Source organism: Lissotriton helveticus, chromosome 4_2 (assembly GCF_964261635.1).
Source record: "Lissotriton helveticus chromosome 4_2, aLisHel1.1, whole genome shotgun sequence".
NCBI lineage: Eukaryota > Metazoa > Chordata > Amphibia > Caudata > Salamandridae > Lissotriton > Lissotriton helveticus.
The window spans coordinates 92,804,767-92,826,261 of NC_136064.1; the positions used below are offsets into that span (position 1 = coordinate 92,804,767).

The 21,495-nt window shown below is 46.3% G+C and overlaps 1 protein-coding gene across 3 annotated transcripts in view; it reads left to right on the forward strand.

Annotated features, from left to right (window-relative positions):
- The window catches only part of GDPD2 (glycerophosphodiester phosphodiesterase domain containing 2), a 255,543-nt gene that overhangs the window by 187,915 nt on the left and 46,133 nt on the right, over positions 1–21,495 (forward strand). For all 3 annotated transcript variants that reach the window (XM_078640190.1, XM_078640188.1, XM_078640189.1), the window contains exon 4: positions 10,135–10,228. In XM_078640190.1, the coding sequence (XP_078496316.1) occupies positions 10,135–10,228 (94 nt within the window). The remainder of the gene's footprint in view (positions 1–10,134; positions 10,229–21,495) is intronic.

Below are 21,495 nucleotides of genomic sequence, written 5' to 3' on the forward strand. Positions count from 1 at the left end.
GCACCGCAGGACGATGCTTCTCCGACCTCGCTACCAAACCCTGGAACTCCCTCCTCCTTCACCCCTTCGCCCCTCCCCCATTCGCCCATCCCCTCCCCCCCCCCCTCGCTGAATTCCTTCAGAAAGGGACTCCAGACCTGGCTCTTCGACTGAGACCTGCAGCAAGCGCCTGGATACCCCTCGGGGGGAATAGCCACGCTAGATAAATACAGACTGATTGGTGGTTGTTGAGGGTTGCAATGAGTGAGTGCAGTGTGTTAGTGCAGCCCTCAGTCTGAGACGTAGGAGGCCGGCCCAGGTCTTCAAGGCAGACCGGGTCAGACCAGACACCCTTCCCAGCTGCAGGCAGACACCCTTCCCAGCTGCAGGCAGACACCCTTCCCAGCTGCAGGCAGACACCCTTCCCAGCTGCAGGCAGACACCCTTCCCAGCAGCTGCAGGCAGACACCCTTCCCAGCAGCTGCAGGCAGACACCCTTCCCAGCAGCTGCAGGCAGACACCCTTCCCAGCAGCTGCAGGCAGACACCCTTCCCAGCTGCAGGCAGACACCCTTCCCAGCTGCAGGCAGACACCCTTCCCAGCTGCAGGCGGCCCTTGTTTGCCCAAAGCAGCGTCACAGGTCACCTCTGTCACCCAGCTTTATCACAAGTGTGTTCACTTTGAGGCTGGGGTTTTGAGGCCAGAGCTGCTGACACAGTGACATTAGAACTGTGGAGAGCCAGGTTCGAGTCCCGGCGGCGTGGGCACAAACCTGTGATTCTGGGCAAAACACTTAATCTCCCCCTGCCTAAACACAGTGAATGCCTCCTTGTGTAATGTGAGTGGCGCTCGCGTAAAGCGCTCCAATGCCCTTGGGGTTAGTTGGTGCTATATATATATTTTGCAAAAATAAAATGGAGTTGTTTGTTATTACTAAGAGCCGTGTATGTGCCTAATGAAGAATTACAAGCCAAGAATGTAAACATTGCTTCTAAAATCAAAATCTTCAAATAGAAGGGACCCTCGGCTCCACTGTAAAATATTCTAAAACAGCCGCCCCAGCCAAAGAAAGCGTTAATATTGCCGTATGCATTCAAATTGGACCCTTAACCACATCGCTGCGGCGGCTATTCCCCCGCAGCGCTAAGGGGGCGGTGGGCCACGCGGCGGGTGCAGGCTCGTGACGGAACCGCTCCGTCACCAGCCGCGGTTGAGCTGTGCTGATGACGGAGCGGTTCCGTCATGGCCCCGCCCGCTCAATCGAACGCCATTCCGCGCAGGCGCAGCGAGCAAGCCATGACAGAACCGCTCGGTCATCAGCACAGCGCCACCGCGGCTGATGACGGAGCGGTTCCGTCATCAGCATGGATAGGGTTAAGATATTATAGCTGTTAAATATATCAGCATATCTTGTACACGCTTTAAGGAGGAGGTATTTTTAGCATCGTCTAAACTAAAGAAAGAAATCTATCCCCGGACACACTGCAAACACGCAGACTGGCTCGTAACACCTTTAAAAGGACAGAGCAGCATTTTAGGAATAACCCCTTTGCATGTTTATACCGTGCAGAGCAGGGGATGCAAGCATGGTGCAAGCAGCAGTTATGTAAACTATATTCGTTTTATTATTTCATTTATTGTGGCACGCAACGTGCTCGCTTTCAATTTAGTCCGCTATCTATATATATATAAAAACCAAAGTATGTCCGTTTGTCCTTAAAACCAAAGTATGTCTGTTTGTCCTTTATGCATTACTACACCATTCATCCGATCAGCATGAAACTTTGGGAAGTTGTTGAGTACACTCCCGCAAAGGTTTCTGGCCAAAAAAAAAGTGTGTTAAATATCGGCCCTCATAATCTTTCCAATACTGAACGTTTACAGTTTCCGGTGCGACTCGCTTTTGCAATGACCATCAACAAAGCACAAGGACAATCACTGCAAGTGTGTGGACTAGATTTAGAGAATCCATGCTTCTCACAGGGACAACTGTATGTGGCCAGCTCACGTGTCGGAAAACCTTCTGATTTATACGTCTACGCACCAGACGCAAAAAAATATATATATCGTGTATCCACAAGCACTCGAATAAAAAAACTGAACTAAAACAACACTTTTAAATGTTTTCCATATTAAAATGAATGTTTCAATAAAAATTACACAATGTAAATTGAATGTTATCATAACAAGTTTCCTTAAATGTCCTTTCTTCTGAGATCGCAGCAACGCGCTACGGGTAAGCTAGTTACCAATAAAACAAAAACAGTATTAAAGACAAATATTCAATTATTGTCATCTCATCAATTTTTTTTATAGCAGCCGATGGAAAAAATATTACTGAGCTCCTCCCTCACGCTGCCATTAAACCCAACAACCAATAGATGATTGACACACACTATGTGTGCTATTGCAGCTCGGTAGATTAAGCGCCTGCTGCGCAGCTCAGTATGGAACACGAACTGAAGAACAAGAAACTAAAAACTAAAAGTTTGTGCACTGCATGGGCTCAGTGGGTTGGACGCCTGTTGTGCAAGTCAGTGTGCAACCATTTAAGCACAGATCTTGGGCGACCAAGTCTTCCTCCTCCCTTCATCGTTCCAATAGTTAAAGTAAAAAAGAATAAAGTGTAATCACACAGCAAAGGTTCATTGGTGTTTAGAATCATGAAGGTTAACGCCCTTTCTGAAAAGAACTGCCGACTGGGCCTCGTTATTGTCATAACCCTCCTCCAAGACCCCCCCAGCACCACGACCGATACCATCTCCGCAGCCAAAGAATTTCACCCCTGGATCTCCTGCTGCGCCTACAAGCTTGCACCCCTTCCCCACCCCGCCAAACAACGCACTCTGAAGGCCGATTGGTTTACCACAGAGCTACAAGAGCCAGACGCTCCTGCAGACGCCTAGAGAAAACCTGGTGAAACCAGAAAACCACTGAAGCACAGAATAACCACAGGAGCCCCCTGAAGGAATACCACCAGCGCATAAGAGACATCAAACGGAGCTTCATAAGATAAAAGATCCAGACCAACACGACAAACGCCAAGGAACTGTTCAACGTCATATAGCAGTTCACCAAACCCCCCAGCGAAGCCACAGACGCCACACCCTCCCAGGAACTCTGCAACAAGCTCAGCTCCTACTTCCATCTGAAGATCCAGGCCCTCTACGACGATTTCAGTGAACAGACGCCGAACACCACTCCCCTCTCCGCCACCGTAGACAAGCCAAACATCACGACCTGGAATCCCGCCACCATCGATCACATCACCACCACCATGAAGAAAACCCACTCAGGGGCCCCAACGGACCCCTGCCCACTGCATATATTCCACAGGGCCGCCACCACCACTAGGACGGACCATCAATGCCTCCTTCAGATCCGGCATCTTCACCAGATAACTGGAAGCAGGCTGAGGTGAAACCCCTCCTCAAGAAGCCAACGGTTGACCCAACAGACCTGAAAAACTACCGACCCATCTCTCTCCATTACACAGGATGAATTAAAACACTTTTTAGAAATTAATAGTGTTGGGACGGATACCTGTCGGGTAGTATTTCCCTAAACTGTTTTTCTTTTTCTTTTTCCGCCTGGGTTTTGCTGATTCTCTTGTGTGGCTCCAGGCAGTTTTCCACTGTAAATACAGTGTGAAAGTGCACACGCCCTTCATACCCGTTTTGAGAAGTTGCTGACTTGACATTCTGAAACATGGGCTGGTCCGCCATCGCAGACCAGGTGTGCACATTGGCAGCTATTGTGATTAAAGTAGTGAGTCGCCAGACAGGGCAGGCTTATGCGCACCTGCACCTATGGTGCCCATGATTGCACGTGCCGCCTGCCATCACAGACTTGTGCATGAGCACTGACACACACATTAGTTAAACCTGTGTCCAATAGGCAATTGCAGACTTGGGTGGGCGCACTTGCACCCCTGGTGCTGGGGCCTATGTGTCTGACCTGCCATTGTAGGTCTGTTTACACACTTGTGCATGTGCGCCCAGGTAGTGATGAATACCTATGTGTGTGTTCACTGCCACTGAGATATTACTTCAGGCTGCACAGTGGATTGCAGTGGAGCTGCCCCATGGTCAGTGGTGTAACAGTAGCCCCCACAGCCCGTGCAGGGGGGCAGAGCTCCAGGGAGGCCCCTCGGGCACTGGGCATCGTAGCTGGGCTCCTGGCCTGAGATCTCCTGACTGAGTCCAGAGCGTAGGGGGCCCCCTCCATGTACTTTCTAGGCGGACCCCCTCAGATGTCTTTATGCCAACGTTCATGATGTGTCCATCAATGGATTTGCTGTGCCAAACTCTTTCCAATGGTAAGGTTTTCTTTCTCCATAATTTGCTTAGGAATGCCGCTTATAGAATATGCAGTCCGGCTTCCATCCCAAGCACTCCACAGAATCTGCTCTCCTGGAAATATCGGACACTCTTAAAACCATAGCAGACAAAGGCAGGAAGGCAGTCCTGATTCTGCTCGACCTGTCAGCCGCTTTTGATACTATCTCACACAGTATTCTCCTTGCAAGACTCAAATCCAGTGGAGTCTCTAATACCGTATTAGCATAGATTGAGACCTTCCTCACCAATCGTATGCAAGCAGTGTCCCTCGGAACGTTCCTTTCTACCGAACGCCCCATCAAAACTGGAGTGCCACAGGGCTCATCCCTTAGCCCGCTGTTCAACATATACATGACCCTGCTAATTTCCCTGAAAACATCATTCGAGATAGAAGTAACGTCCGACGCAGACGATACACAATTAATTCTATCACTGGACAAAGATTCCACTGACGCTGAACTCCATTTTAAATTCTGCCTAGCCGAGGTCATTCAGTGGATGAAGAACAACCACCTTAGGTGTAACACCGACAAAACAGAGATTCTACTAATGGGGAAAGGCCATCCATTTCAGCCAAGTGGTTGGTGGCCGGAGGGTACGACACCACCACCCACCACTGTTAAGGTAGGAAAAAAGCTAGGAGTGCAATTTGACACTGCTCTCTCCTTTCGACCACACGCATTGACAGTGGTGTGTACCTGCTTTAACCTCATCAAGTCATTAAAAAAATAATTTTACTTCATTCCCCTAATGGCTAGGAAATCAGTTGCAGTGGCTCTGATCCTCTCGCGCCTGGTATACTGCAACAGCCTCCTGGCGGGAGCCAATAAACAAACACTGAAAAGACTGCAAGTGGTACAACATGCTGCGACCCATCTAGTCCTGAAACTACCACATAGGTCCTCGGCACCCGCAGCACTTAAAACCCTCCATCGGCTCCCACTGCATAAGAGAATCCTATTTAAGATTCTCTTAATCGCTTCCAGAGCCTCATTAAACCTAGGCCCATTGTACCTCTCAGCCAGATTCACCCGACACACCACATTCAGAACTCTTCGATCATCAGCAAACCTCCTCAAGCCTCCCGGCTTTAAGTACAAAACCAAGGAAGGAAAAACAGTAGACACATTAGGAACTAAAGCCTGGAGCCTGTTGCCAACGCACCTGAGGATGTTAAAAACAGAGATGCAGTTCAGGAAGGCACTGAAAACCTGTATCTTTGTAGCCCAAGTCGAATTCTGCCTATCCCTTATAAAGGATCCCAGCGGCTTCATCTCATCCTCTCCTCCGCCTAGTGCCAGGATGCTCCTTCCGGAGTGACAGCCTGCGCTCTATAAATGCAAAAATCAAATCAAATATTGCCATTTTTATGCTCTAAGAGTCTGGTGTGCCATGGTGTCTCGCTCCAGTGGACACCAGGGGTTGTGGGGAGCACATCTGTGCATTCCCCAAGCGACAGCCTTAAACCATGGGCATACAATGAGAACGGCAAACCTGTGCCATTCGAGGGCTGAATGGGATAGAATGAAGATAGAGATTGTGTCACTCAGCCTCTAGGGGCCGGATCATGGCCCCACTAAAGATTAAGACCTACATTCCATGGCCACAAGGCACAGACCTACAGTTTAGGGGAGACATCAGCTGTTCAAAGGGAAACCCCTCACTCCACCCCGAATTTCAAAAACACACGACCGTATAACTATGGATAAATCAAACACAAGGAGATGATGGACGGAGCAGTAAAACTAATCAGACCCTCGCTCCCAGGCACAGACCTAGGTTGAATCCATCATCGTTCTTTAGCTCACTCAGCCACCCCAGTTCAGACCCAGCCATATGCAAATCCATCTTGACCCTGTGCCTCATGGGAACAGTCCAGCCCGAACTGCCAACCCATGTCTTCCCTGGATCGGAAACAAGCATCCTAGGACCGGTTTCTGGGTAACACCTCATCAGCCAGGCTAGCTTGAATTCAGTGACAAAGTGAGCAAGGGCCTCATGTCTGGGCATACCCTGCTAACTTAGGGCGAACAAAGCAAACACAAGGAAGTGATGAGAGGAGCACTGAAACTTTTCAGACACTGACCCCCACTCACAGATCTGGGTTGAATCCATCATCGTTTTTTAGCTCACTTTGCCACCCCAGTTCAGACATATGCAAATCAGTCTTGACCCTGTGCCTCATGGGAACAGTGCAGCCCGAACTGCCAAGCCAGGTCTTCCCTGGACCAAAACCCAGCACCCTGGGACCGGTTTTGGGTTAACAGCCCTCATCAGCCAGGCTAGCAAAGAGAGCAAGGGACCGACGTCTGAGCATGCCCTGGCAAACTTAGGGCGAACAAAGCGAACACAAGGAAGTGATGGACGGAGCGCTGAAACGTTTCTGACACTCACCCCCAGTCACAGATCAGGGTTGAATCCATCCTCGTTCTTTAACTCACTTCACCACCCCAGTTCAGACACAAGTTTATGCAAATCAGTCAACGAAGGGTTTGAGGACTGGAAAGGCTGCTAGGTTGAGCTTCCTCTTTAGGCTTTCTAAGGCTTTGAAAGCAAGTGGGCTTGAATGTCACTTCCTCTTTCACTGGAATCTCCTTAAGTAGATGATCCCTGAGTAATGGGTTACAGTTGTCCCCGTAATGCCGAAACACCGACAGAAATGTGTCTCTTTTAGTCCAACTCTATAATGAATACAGACATTTTTTCGAGCATCCTGCCCAAAAGAATACAGTGTGTTATACAAAAAAGATATGTACAGGACCCAGGATGTTTATTTCTGGACCTGGTCTGATAGTTCGGTCTGGACTGTTCCCATGGGGAGCAGGGTCAAGACTGATTTGCATATGGCTAAGTCAAAACTGGGGTGGCATATTGAGCAAAAAACTATGGATTCAACACAGATTGTTTGACTGGGGGTGAGTGGTTGAAAAGTTTCAGCACTCCATTCGTCATTTTGTTGTGTTTGCCAGGATTGTACTACTGCTTGGATTAACCCAGGTGCTAATGAAGTACATCATGATACAATCAAGAGATTTCAACATCTGGCCCTAGAAAGGCCTTCGACAGGGTCCATTGGAGAGGTATGTGATTGCAGCAGGCGTGTACAGGTGATCCGCCCTGGAGGAAAGTCCAGTAGAAGCCATGTATAGAAATATGAATGCTCCAGGGATGGGAAACACCCCACCGTCATCTGAGATGCAAATAGAGCGGGGCTGCATATGGCCACCCCATGCATTACTCTTGGTGATGTGCAGTTTGACCCCCTGCTCCCCAAACACTGCAACATAGACTCTTATACTTTGAAACGTAACAAGGAAGGTGAGCCTGGATGTGGCTGATTTAATGATCCACACCTTGGACCTCGCTGGCACGAAAGAAAACTTAAGAGCAGAGAACCAGAGGTTCAGAATCTTATAAGAGAATGGAGTTAGTAAATGGAAAATGGAGCTAATGTACAAACTATTGGGGAGAGCTAGTACACTTTATTGGCAGGATTATTATTTGAGGATACCGGAAATAGAAAATGAAAATCAATAAGTTAATATAATTTACTGGCCTACCTCTGGCGGTGGGGTGTTAACAACTCACGAAGTTCTTTTATAAATACATGATTTGTCTTTATTCATCACAGTTCTTTCCTTGACAAAATATGACATAATCAAATACTAAACAATATCTACCACTTAAACATATTTCAATGCATTGCTAAATCCACAAACCACCCTTTCCATATTTTCAAACTTGCTAACTTTGTCCTATAATTTTTTCTCTTTTCATAAAATATATTGTTTAATGGCTTTTAAATTATTATGCATTAGTTGTATCTTTTTCCATCATCTTGATGTCCATGATACATTGTCTGTTGTTGTTTTTGTCATTATAAAGGTTTGGCTACAAATCTCTTTTAAAGTAAGTAACCTTCTTCAGATTTAACTCTCTCACCAACCATTCTGCTCTCAGATGAGCAGGTATATTTCCTAAGGTACATGAATAAACACACAATTAGTAACTACTTCTAGAACTATGTACATTTTCAGTAAGGGGCTTTCATTACTCAACATGTACATCAGACATGTTTGTGAGATTCATGGGGCATTTATATTTACATTTGATTATATTTTAGTAGAAATTAGATACTGTGCCGTGAACAGCGGGATGATGAAACAACTGTTGCCTAGTTACCAACAATGTCAGAAGGCATTACTTTTTGTGAAAGAAGTAATTTTAGAGCATAGCAAGTTTGAAAAAATGAAATGGAGGGTGTGTGTAAATCGAGATACACAGCCTTTCTTTAAATGGAAGATGTTGTAGGTTGTTTAAATACGTGCTTATTTTGTTCGGGACAGAGTTATGATGAATACAGTTAAAATAATATTGTATAAAAGACCTTTGTGTTAAATTAATGTGTAATGAGGGACATTTTTGTATGTTTGCCTGTCATTGTCTTTGTGTTTTGCTGCCACTTTATCTTTCTTTGTTACATTTGTCTCTATCCCTGTTTATTTGCCCCTAGCCTCCTTTGATGATCTGTTTCTGTCTGTGCAGGTTTGGGTGTTACTGTATCTCTGTTTGCTTATCGGTCACTGTGTATGCTCTCTAGCACTGTGCCTCTATGCTTGTCTGACACTTTGTATGTTTGCTGTATCTTTGCATGTTTAATTATCACTGTCTGTTTACCACACTATTTCTGTATGTTTCTCGTTCACTCTATCTGTCTGTGCTCACCTGTCATTGTCTCTGTGAAGGTATACCTGTCACTCTCGGTTTACTTGTCGCCTTGTCTGTGTATGCTTACATGGCAGTGTATCTCTGAATATTTACCTTGTAAATGTCTCTCTGTATTTACCTGTCACAGTGCCTGTTTTATCTCTGAATATTTTCCTTGTAAATGTCTCTCTGTATTAACCTGTCGCAGTGCCTGTTTTATCTCTGAATATTTACCTTGTAAATGTCTCTCTGTATTTACCTGTCATAGTGCCTGTTTTATCTCTGAATATTTACCTTGTAAATGTCTCTCTGTATTTACCTGTCGCAGTGCCTGTTTTATCTCTGAATATTACCTTGTAAATGTCTCTGTATTTACCTGTCGCAGTGCCTGTTTTATCTCTGAATATTACCTTGTAAATGTCTCTGTATTTACCTGTCACAGTGCCTGTTTTATCTCTGAATATTTACCTTGTAAATGTCTCTGTATTTACCTGTCACAGTGCCTGTTTTATCTCTGAATATTTTCCTTGTAAATGTCTCTCTGTATTTACCTGTCACAGTGCCTGTTTTATCTCTGCATATTTCCTGTTTAAATGTCTCTCTGTATTTACCTGTCACAGTGCCTGTTTTATCTCTGAATATTTCCCTTCTAAATGTCTCTGTATTTACCTGTCACAATGCCTGTTTTATCTCCGATCATTTACCTTGTAAATGTCTCTCTGTATTTACCTGTCACCGTGCCTGTTTTATCTCTGAATATTTCTGTTTACATGTCTCTCTGTATTTACCTGTCACAGTGCCTGTTTTTTCTCTGAATATTTACCTTGTAAATGTCTCTCTGTATTTACCTGTCGCAGTGCCTGTTTTATCTCTGAATATTACCTTGTAAATGTCTCTCTGTATTTACCTGTCGCAGTGCCTGTTTTATCTCTGAATATTACCTTGTAAATGTCTCTCTGTATTTACCTGTCACTCTGCCTGTTTTTTCTAGCATCAGAAGTCTGTGCTTGCCTCTTGCTGTGTCTCTGTCAGTGTTTGGGTTTGTTTTCCACCATTGTCCTTCTTCAGTGTCTGTTACCCCTTTTGACCACAATCTTTCTTCCCGCAGGCACATTTTCCAAACCCAAAACCTATGGCTGGACTGGACCATTGTGTTCATCGTCGTGGCCTCCGTGTTGGTCACTTACTCCGCGTTACTGCTGGTAAGTCCACATTCTGTACGTGTGTCTGAACACTGCCTATGGTCTCTAGAAACGAGGCGCCTTCTCGGGTCTGCGGCCTGAACAGCAAAGACTACCTTCACCTCACGGCACTGCCTATGGTCTGGTTCCTTCGTGGGTCTCCGGCGTGTGTCCTCCCCGGCCACTCCAAACCTCCCCACGGCCTCGTTCCTCCATGGGTCCTTACTGGCTGCCCCGCCCCCTTCACAAACTTTCTGTCAGCTTTTTTCTTTATGGATCCTCAGTGACTGCCCTGACCAACCACCCCCCCCCTCCCCCCGTGGTCTTCAAACTTTTTAATGCCCCCGGTGAAAGAAAAAAAAAATCACCCCCCTCCCCAAAAATTTTCAAAATTATTCTATTAAACTGCAATGTTTAAACCTGCCTAGCCTTATTTAAACAGTGCAGTTTAGTTATGTTACCGTTTTAAAAATGCAAACAAAAATATGATTGCAAAGCCAACTATTCTGGTCAGGCAGGCCTTACTAATGTGTAAAAGTATCCACAGTGTGATTATTAGAAAAAGGGGGTTGGGAATTTGAAGAACATTTGGGGTCCCTTCCCTTTGGACACCTTCTTAAATGACAAAAGATGTGAGTGATGGCCCCTTACAGAGCGTCTCACTGCCGCTCATTTAATTCCTACTTCAGACAAAGCACTGCTATCGAATAATGCTTCTTTTGACCAGAGGTTGGCGCCCCCAGCCCCCCCCGGATCACTTGAGGCCCCCCAACTCCCTCCTTCTCATTCCACCAAAAATGAAAAAGAAAACTACCCAATACCGATCGTTTTCTGGCAACGCTCCCAGGATCTGGAACGCTCTCCCGGGAGTCTTCAGATGCAACCCCTCCTCCTCCTGTTTCAAAAGAGACCTCAAACTGCATCTCCTAAACAAATACTTTCCTGAACAACGTCAACTAACCTAGACCTCAATATTCCGAGTTGACTCCCATTCAAGAATTGTTGGTGAACGGACTATGCTAATCTCCTTGTTTTCTTTTTATTCTCTCCCCCTCCGTTGCACAGTTATTTATTGTTCATGCTGTATTCTTTATCCGTGGTTTGCTTACGTACTGCCAGCCTTCTATGTAATGTAAGACCCTTCTGTTTTGCACAGTGTGTATGTGAAGCGCTCTGATACCTACGGGTCTAGCTAGCGCTTTATAAAACTTTTAAAATAAATAAACATCTGCCCTACCCCCACACGTTTCTTGTGGCCTCGTTCCATGGATCCTCGGCAGCTGACCTTAAACCACGTAGCTACCCAGTGGTTCTTGAACCTCCACAAATCCCTCTGGAAGCCCAACTTCTACCCTCCATTGTCCAAGAGGGACCCCATGGGTCCTCAGTGACGTGACGTCTCCCTATCAAACCCTTACCCCAAGGCAGTAGCGCCCTCAAACCTTTCGAACTCTCAGTGGCCTGTCACTTTCCTACCAGGTGCACTCCTAGACCTAGGCCTGTTGATGCCCCGAGGATGTGCAGCAAATGCTAGACACCTGGGAGGAAGTCCAGGGTTCAGCCCAGCCTCCACTCTGGAACATTGTGTCCAGTTCTGTAGCCTCATGTGGGGTCCAGTGCCCAGTTCTAGAGGCGCCCTCCTGCGTGCTGTCAGATTCTGGGTGGAATATTGCCTCTTTTGCTAGATCGGTTCTTGTACCGCATCCTCCTGTACTTAGGATTGCCATCTGGCCTATCTTCTAACACCAGGACCATTATTTTAATGCCCGGCTGTACACAAATTATTGGAAGATTATATTTTCTTCCTTATCAATACATCATTCAGCACATATAAGGAGAAATCAATTTAAATGCTCTAGACCTGCCTTGGTGATCTCTGACTGATAAGTAAACAAAAACAGACAAGTCAGGCTACAAATGAATACAGATGATTGTATGAGAAGTTATATTTAAGTATGACATCTGGGTCTTTGCAGACTCTTGCAACATCAGCAAAGGCCTGCATTTTTTTGTTTTGGAAAGGTGGCAACCCTACATGTAGCATGTTTTGTCCACTTCTGGAGGACACACCTGAAACACTGCCTGTTCCGGATGCCACCACCGTCAGTGTATTCAATTCTGGAGGTATCCAGAGTATTGTGCCGGTTCTGGAGTCTGTCTAGTCTTGTTCGAGTTGTGGAGGTCGTTTCTGAAGGAGTACTGTATAGTGCACATCAATATTTTAAACTAGAAACTGGTGAGCCTTCGACCCCAGAAGACCTGGCTTGTGAACGTTCTACTGCCCGACTGATAATTCAGTGGCAACTGGACTTCTGCCCGCACCGAAAGGACTTTGAAGACATTGATCCAGTGACCAAGATTAACTCACCCCCTTCATGGACTGAGGACTAATCTCAGCCAGAGCCCCATCGACCGCATTGCATGTAAATGTAAATGTTTTTGAGCTTGTAAAACGCACTGCTACCCGTCCATAGGTCTCCTGGCGCTGTATAACTCTGGGGAACCCGTCCTGGCTTTCCCTGTGGGATGGTCCCTTGCTGGGAGTCCCCAAGGTGGAGCCAGGCATCCCCGGAATTGGTGGGGCTGTTGTGGAGATTAGGCAAGCTAATGCCCAGAGTTGCCGAGTGGAACCCATGATTAGAGTAAGCACAGAAGCGAGAATTATCGAGTCCGCAACCCTGCTGCGTCGGGAATTGAACCCTGGTCCCGGGCCAACTTCTGCTCCCGGGTCTGCCGCCTCTAACCAGTGAGCCACACCACTCCACTGCATCCACAGCATCCTTGTGCATCCTTCATCCCTAGCGTCAGGACCACTTCCATAGGAAAGCCCTGCAAAAGATAAAAGTGCCTGGAACACACTGAAGACTGCTTCACCTGCTGAGGTAACTGTTTCTGAGCATGTTCTGGTCCCCCTGACTGGCTCCCTGTTGGAGTTAGTCACTTAAAGTGACTCCAAATGACCACGTTACTACGAGTCCAAACTTTTTAGTGAAAACATTTTCAAGTGTCAAATTCATTTAATTTGCCATTGCTTGTTCGCGGTGGATTATTGGCTGAGGAACTGTAGAGTGAGGGCCTTTGAGAGCATAGTGTACCTTGACCCAAAATATAACGTTCAAAAAGCATGAATCCCGAGTAGCTTGCTAGATCATAGGCTTTCGTTTTAGTGGTAGGACTACTCTGCCCTTCCAGGATTCCTGTGCCATCTGAAATTAGTACTTTGGGCTGTATCATATGAGCTTCATACTCAGTAGACCAGAACCTTCTATCGTGCCTGCTTCAGAGTACAGTCTTGTGATCCACTGTGAAATTCGCATCCCGCCTCCAGTCGGCTCAGAACCCTACATCTTGGTGGCAACAAATTCTTGATGATGCCGGCTAGATGAGCCCCCGTTGACACAGATATCAATGTGTGAACCCAAAGGCACTGTTAGCGGAATCGCCACCCAAATTAATATATAATCTGAGTGCTGTGAACAGTGTGCATTTCCAGGGCTTTCACGTCCACAGCGTTGACACGCAGGGACAACGAAACACGTTCAAATGACAGCTGGATCCCGATTCAAAATCTGGATATTGGAGAAGCGGGATGGCTGAGGGCTGTAGGACAACGTTTTGGTTCAACATTTCTGGGACTCTGCTGGTCACCATTGTAGCAAACATTTGGTCTGCTCATTTGGGAGCAGACCTGGTGAGATTTCCAAGACCTCAGAGTTATGGATACAGCCTGGTTTCGGTGGATGACGCGATCATGGACAGGTATCGATCACTTCTGTCTGTGGGTTATACACCTCTGGAAGACATGTGTTTGGGGCTCCAGATACTTCATATCTGTCGCAGATCTTCTGAGGAGGTCACCCCAGATTAGTATAGTCCTTTGATAGGATACAAGGGAGTTTCATAATACTCGACCCTGCTAGAAAATATGGATTAAACTCATGATTACAATAAAAACACAAGCAAAAGCAAACAAAATCAGGCATAAAAAGTAGAACCATCAAACCTAGAGTCTTTGTGAGATCGATCACGTCTGTTCATTCTCCTGAGGTCTGGGAAACGCTGTGCGCAAACCTCGGCAGAGCGAGTGACGGGGCCACTGGCTTCCTCATGGGGTGTCTTTGTATGGGCACAACTATTCCAGGTCCTTCACCCCCTCCTGTAGGAGGAGACGGGGTTAAGGAGTCCTTCTGCCAATGGATCATATTTGCTGGACGGGGTGGCGTGGCAGCCCACGGCTGTGCCCGGACGCTTGATACCCACTGCTGGGTGAGGTCCCTTGGTAACCGGTCATTGGACTCGATTGTTGTTCTGTAACCTGTTGTTCGACTTGTCTCATTGCAAACACTTACCATAGGGAGTATGTGCAGAAACTCTGCAGGAAAGCTGTCAGTGAGTCAGTCCCACATTAGTACTTATTAAAGTGTCATGAGTGCAATTAGCAAAAAAGTATTATCTGTGAGAAAGCATCCTGTTAGTCATATCTCATTATCACAACATACACACACAAAATATCGTTGTGCCTGATGGGCTTATATCCTAAGAGATAGTTACTGCGGGTAAATAGTAAGACATTGTACCCTATAAAGTGGGTGATTACGTGTCGTGCATGGAGGATATAATGAATAATGTAGTACAGTGGGTGGCGGAGGCGATTAGGGAGGCTGGGTGAAAGCCCCACCATGATTATGATCACTCTGCGATAGTGTAGCCAAACAAGATGTGTGGATCTGGGTTCTGGTTGTAGTTTTGTAGTGAGAGGGGTTGGTTTGGCTTCCTCCCGTGACGTGGTGTGTGATGGTGGACAGTTTGCAGGTGATTTCTTCTTGGGCTGGAGCTATGTGCGTGTGCGAGGATGGGGGAACATGTGCTCTCCTAGTGAGACATGCGATGTACACCCTTTAGACTTTTCACATTCAAGCAATAAGTTTCTTTGGTAAACCCCCAATCACTCGCTGAGGAAGTCCACCATTGCTCCATCAGCTGTGTGCGGGGATCTGCCCGGGGGCTATCGGGCCAGGAAGCCTATTGGGGTTCCTTCTCTCAGCGTAGAAGCAGTTGGATAGTGCATAGTCTCAGTGGTTCCATGGCCCTTACCAAATGTAAAACTACTACTTTACTCTTTAATTGATTTCCAGTTGAGAGACAACTGTTTTGCTGATGCCCTGTGGAGCTACTTGATAGCTGAACAGGAGATGGGCTGTGGACACCCCCCTCGGCCGTTACCTACCCAGCCGGACTTTGGGCAGACTCTCCTTCGTCTCTCCATCCTATCTACCTCCTACCCCTTTACCCTTCTAAACTCCATTTATTTAGTCTTCTATTCTCTTGAAACGTTTTCCTAGTAACTGATGTAACTTGTAATGGATGTAACTTTGTAATTTTGTGGAACCTTATGTAAAGCGTTCTGATACCTCCTGGTCTAGCCATCACTTTTTTAAAACTCAAATAAAATAACATAAAAAATACTACTAGGGTGATTCAGGGACATCAAGGAATCCACAGCACTAACTCCCTCCCCATAACATCTGCCACCTCTTATGCAACAGGCACAAGTTCTGACCACACCCTGGTCCCAATATAGCTTCTCCCTAGGTGGCGGCCGCTAGTGTGGGCGAGGGCTGTTTCTGGAACTGCTAGTTAGCTGCTATAAATATTCTGCCCTTGAGGTGTGCTCTGTGTACGTATTTGTTTTTCTGTAAATTATACCTCTGACAGTATCTCTATGATCGAAGCTTCTCCGTGTCGTAGGAACGGATGGTCGGTCCTTCAGCTAGTGTCGGTTTAAGGATTTTTGGGACCCTGCGCAAGACATATTTTTGGGGCCACTGTTCGGCGCAACTTTTAATTGTATCACACATTTTCTGCTAATTCAGGCCTGTAAAATGCCAACCAAACTTTCAGAAGTGCGGGTACTCAAAAACAGTCAATGTGCCTTGTCCCTATAAAGATGCGTACCATTCATATTGCCACTAAGTTAAAGCCAACAAAAAAATATTCTGGCTTGCCAAGAACCCCAAAATCCTCAAGCTGACCCTGACAAAAAAAGAGAAAGATGTAGAGGTTGGCAGAGAGAAGAGAGGCTGGCAAACAGGAATATATAGAAAGGAAAGTGAAGGGCCCTTTGGAAGGTGGGGGCCCTGGGCAATTGCCCGCTTTGCACATCCCTTCAAACTTCTCTGCCCTCAATCACCTTAAACACAACGCTGGCTGACGGCCTCTGTTATGATCATTATTGGAGAATATTTTACTAACTCTGAATATTTCTCCGGTCTGCCTTCGAGCAGTCATCCTGCCAATATGGACCAACCATTGGTAAAGCCAATAGGCCTCAAGAAGTATTTGGTAATATTTGCACAACTCGGTGTGTTTGCCCTGCTGTCCAAGAACAAAAATCCCCTAATGAAGCAACTTCTTGGGCTACAATCGTATGAAAGATGGGACTGGGACCCCTGTTCCATACAGACCCCTCAGCAGGGTTCCTTCAGAAAAGAGTGTTATGAAAAGGAGTCAGGGGTTTGTATTGTAAGTGGTGAAGGTAAGTCATAAACAGCAAAATATTACATATTGCATATTTTTGACACCTGTGTGGGTGCATGCCTTTACTTTCTGAATTAAACAAGCTGTAAATCAAGTAAAAGGTTTTTTGACAGGTGAGTAAAACACATGAATGGGCAGGGGTGATTACTGTATCGCACTGTCTGATTTCAGACAGGCTAAGGCATCCAAACAGCATGCACTCCTTTAACAAAAGCTATGAGGCAGCAACTAAAATGTCAACACAAATGAATATATGAAAGAGCAAACACTAGCTCTCTTATATACTACATATAGCATCTTCGGCCTAACAAATTAAAGGCCTGCTTGATGACTATTACCAAAATCCAATGGATTCACAAGCTGACCAAGGTAGCCATCCACAGAATGTTGTGGCATTTATGGCAAGCATGGAAAAAAACAGGTCCCAGGATGCTTGTTTCCGCCCCAGTGAGGACCTGGCCTGGCAGTTCGGGCTGGACTGTTCCCATGAGGCACAGGGTCAAGACTGATTTGCATATGGCTGGGTTCAACCTGGAATGGCATGGTGGGCAAAAAAAACGATGGATTTAGTCCAAGATCTCTGTACTGGGGTGAATGTATGACATTGTTCTGCATTCTGTCCATCAACTATTGTTTTTGCATTTGCCACCCCGAGTGGGCTGGGTATGCTCAGACGTGGGTCCCGTGCTCTCCATGCCACTGGAGTCAAGCTATCCCGGCTGAAGAGGGCTGAAAGCCCAAAACCGGTCCTTGGATGCTTGTTTCCAGTCCAGGGAGGACCTGGCCTGGCAGTGCGGGCTGGACTGTTTCCATGAGGCACAGGGTCAGACTGATTTGCATATGGCTGGGTTCAAACTGGAATGGCATGGTGAGCAACAAAACGATGGGTTTAGGCCCAGATCTCTTGACTGGGGGTAAGTGGTTGAATAGTTTCCGCGCTTCGTCCATCATCTTGTTGTGTTTGCTATGAACATGAAAAAACACCTGAAAGACAATTGCTGTTGGGGACTCACCCTAACCAGCTCTGTCTCTGCTATTTATGATACTTTTTGAAGAGGAGGTGCCATAAGGTTTTTAATTCTCTAAAGCAGCCTCTAGCTAGACCGAAAATGGGAATAAGATCTGAACTTCCCAACTACAGCCCTATGTCTCTGATCCAGAGTCATTGCTGGAAGAGTGAACACCAGGACCCGGGAGTGATCGCATTATCATGCTGACCTCAGCAGGCACCAAGAAGGGTCACTCCACCCTCCAGTGCGCTTTAGGGATGGATACCCGGAGCCGGGCTGGACGGGTGAACCTCAGAAGACATCGCTCCAGCAGTTGCAGGGCCTCCGTGTCTGCCTCTTGTACCCCGTATACTCTCGCCGTTGCTGTGATCATGAGGTCACTGCTGCTGCTGGACGCAGCCTGGACCTCTCGATATCTCCCTGTGTAAATGGCCAGTTGTTACTTTATGGGTCCAGAGCTTGGGCTGATCCGCTGTTCTCGCTGAAGCAGTGGTCTGGCTTCGGCCTCTCAGAACCTCATCAAAAGTACCTAATATAGCCCTGTCTCACATGCAAATAATGTGTTTCCTTCTACAGTTTTTGCTTCCTCGGATTGTATGCAATCTCTGAAAAGCCTCTCCTGTGTTCACAGGAAAATTGACTTTGCCTTAAAACTTTGCAGAGCTGCCTGTCCTTTCTTTCAAAAGATCCTCTCCTTCCTTTCCATCCTCTTCAGCCTCTTGGAGCACGTCTCACTCCGTCTCACGCACCTTCACCGTAATCCCTATTCTTGGATATATGGGAATTACCAACACCTTCTTTCAGAAATCACAATTTACCCTTTAAAAAAATCCTACCCCGCAACCTAACAGTAACGACTCTCCTGTTGCTCATCTATTAATACCACTAACCCTGTGCAATAATTGACCCCCACCCTCTCAAAGGTCAGGTCTAACCCCTATTAATGGAATCTACTTCAGAGCAAATCTTGTAATGGTTGGTTGCTTAAATGTGCAAGACTCAGCCCAAAACCCCAACCACTGAGTGAGAATAAAACCTAAGCGTGGGTTCTGGGGCAATATGATGCCTGGAGAAAGCGCTTCTGTGCTTCATCGGGGTAGTAAGTGCTATGTAAATGCAATTGCAATACAATACATTATATAACCCTGCTGGCCCACACTAATGCTAGAACCATACCACTCAGGGGTTGGGCAGTTGATTGTAGCTCATACAAGCCTCATAGTAATTCCCTTACACTGCTTGAGACTCTTACACATGTATAAGACAAAAGTGCTACAGGGCACGTCCATCGATAAAAGTACAATCCAGTCCACAGCATTAAACCACCAAACACCTCCCCATCCACCTCCGAACACCTACCTCCCTCGCCGACTTCAGGTAGACTTAAGACCTCGCTGTTCAAGTAGCTCCACCTCACGCAAGCTCCTAGATACCTCTCGGGGTGATCAGCCTTCTCTACACGTTCTGATTGACTGATTGATCACCAAAGTGCATGTAATAACTGAAGAGATCTCCCACATGCCACTGGACAACAGTGGCCTTTAATTTAGTTCAATTCTGCGGATCTCAACAAGTTACACACTATGACCACGTTTTGCCATCATCGGGTATGGGACGATATTAACAAAGTCCATTCCAGCAGATCTCTCCACCACTTCTTCTAACCTCTGCCCGTTCAGGACCACTAACTTTCGGCTAAATATCCCAGAATGGACAACCCGGTGCGGTAACCAGCTAAGTGGACTACGCTCATGACTAACACCACGAAGGGACTTGCAGAGCTGCTCAAATCTGCCAGCGTACTGTAAACCATAAATTGCGCAGCTCTCTCACACTTTTTCATCCAATGCACAGATAAGCGTTGCATTCCATAAAAAGATAACCACCCCTCGGTGGACATTACACATGACGTGGAAACACTTGCCACATAAGATCAAAACAAAGACAACACACTTATGACCACCTACCCTAAGCAGCATAGCACGCTTTCTATGTCGGGAAGTGCTTACGTGTCCTGCTGACAGGTAGCAAGCGCTATATATATGTTACAGTACAATAATATTAGCATTATTGGCTAATTGTCACCCCTTCACTGCAGCAAGGTATATAGTTGCAAATATTGAGCAGTCATCTGTACTAAAATTTTTAATCTTGATCCTCCAGAAAACATTTTTCCCAAACTTCGTACAGACATTTAGGGCCAGATGTACAAAGAAATTTGCGATTTACAATTAGGAATTCGTAAACGGGTATGTACAGACCTGCCTCATTCATATTCACGAGGCAGGTCACAATTTGCGACCCATTGGGAATGGCTACAATCACAGGGATGGTGGCCTGCTGGGGTCAGCAGATCACCATGTCTGTGATTGCTTTTTAAATAAAGCATTTTTTTTGTAATGCAGCAGTTTTCCTTAAATGAAAATACCACTTGATATTTTACAATGCTTAGAAACTGTAGCAGCGTGTTATAACCTGCTTTATGAACAAGCTACCCCAAAACGAAGTTCTTTTATTTATTGGATGCCGTTTAATTGTAATTGAGTTTATATTGCGCTTACTACTCCTGATGAGGTGTCGAATCGCTTTTCGGCGAGTAGCACGCTACTCAAGACCCAAACAGGATTAGTGTACAATTAGTAAAGCTAAATATGAAATCGATTTGAACAGTGGACATGTGAGTCTATTAGTTGGACTGAAAAGGATAGTTAGTGGAGGGAAAGTAGGAAAGTGTTTATTTGGAGAGTAGGAGGAGAAAAACCATTGACCAAGAAATAGGACTAAATGTTGACACTGCACTGACCAGTGCCAGCATTCAGTCCTATTTCTATGTCAATGGCTGTCCCTTCTTTTTTGTGCTTAACCCCTTTGCTGCGGGGCTAATTCCCCCCGCGGCGCTAGGGAGGAGGGGAGCTCAGCTCATCACGCTGCACGGTGGCGCTGTGCTGATGACTAGCTGAGCTCGTCATGACCACGCCTGTTTATCAGAACGCTCAGCACCGCGGGGGAATTAACCTTGCGTGTGAGCGCCGCGCGTGTCATGACAAGCTGAGCTCGTCATGAGCACGCAAGGAGTTAAATCTGGTCACCCTAATAGAGGATATATTGAGAGAGGTATAGAGTGAGAAATAGGGTAGTGCATTGGAGAGAGTAGTGGAATGAGGTTTGAGATGAGTCAGAGAGTGGAGGTAGAGGATATATAGAGAAAGGTATAGGGTGAGAAATAGGTTAGTGCATTGGAGATGCTGCATTAGGATTTCTGTATGTGGTGTTGCAACAAAACCAGGTGTTTTAATAAATACAAATTTGAGACAGATTATACCTATGTCTTATTTTCAGCCTCGGGTAGTCGTTGGTGGCATTGAATTCTGTGCAGTAGTTCTAAGCCAGGAGGCCCTGTGAAAGGAGCTGCAAATACTGAAGATGCTCCTCCTTTTAACTGTCTGGCTCCTTTTCCCCTCTAGTTCTTCCTCCGTTGGGTCGGCTCCCTGTTTTCTTTGGACTTGGCCCTCGTAACTTTTGGACTGGAACTTGTGTGCGCCCCGCCAGTTTGGGACCTTTTCCTGTTGTCGCTCTTGCCCTGGGTGCAACTTGCCATGTTGAAATGGTTTCCATCGATGCCCACGACCCGGGTCTGCCATTTTGTTGATTGATTGTCCTTTCCTTTGGTCCCTTGGATTCCATCCTGCTGACCTTCAGATATTTCTCTTACGCTGGACTGCCTCATCTCTTTCTCCCCCT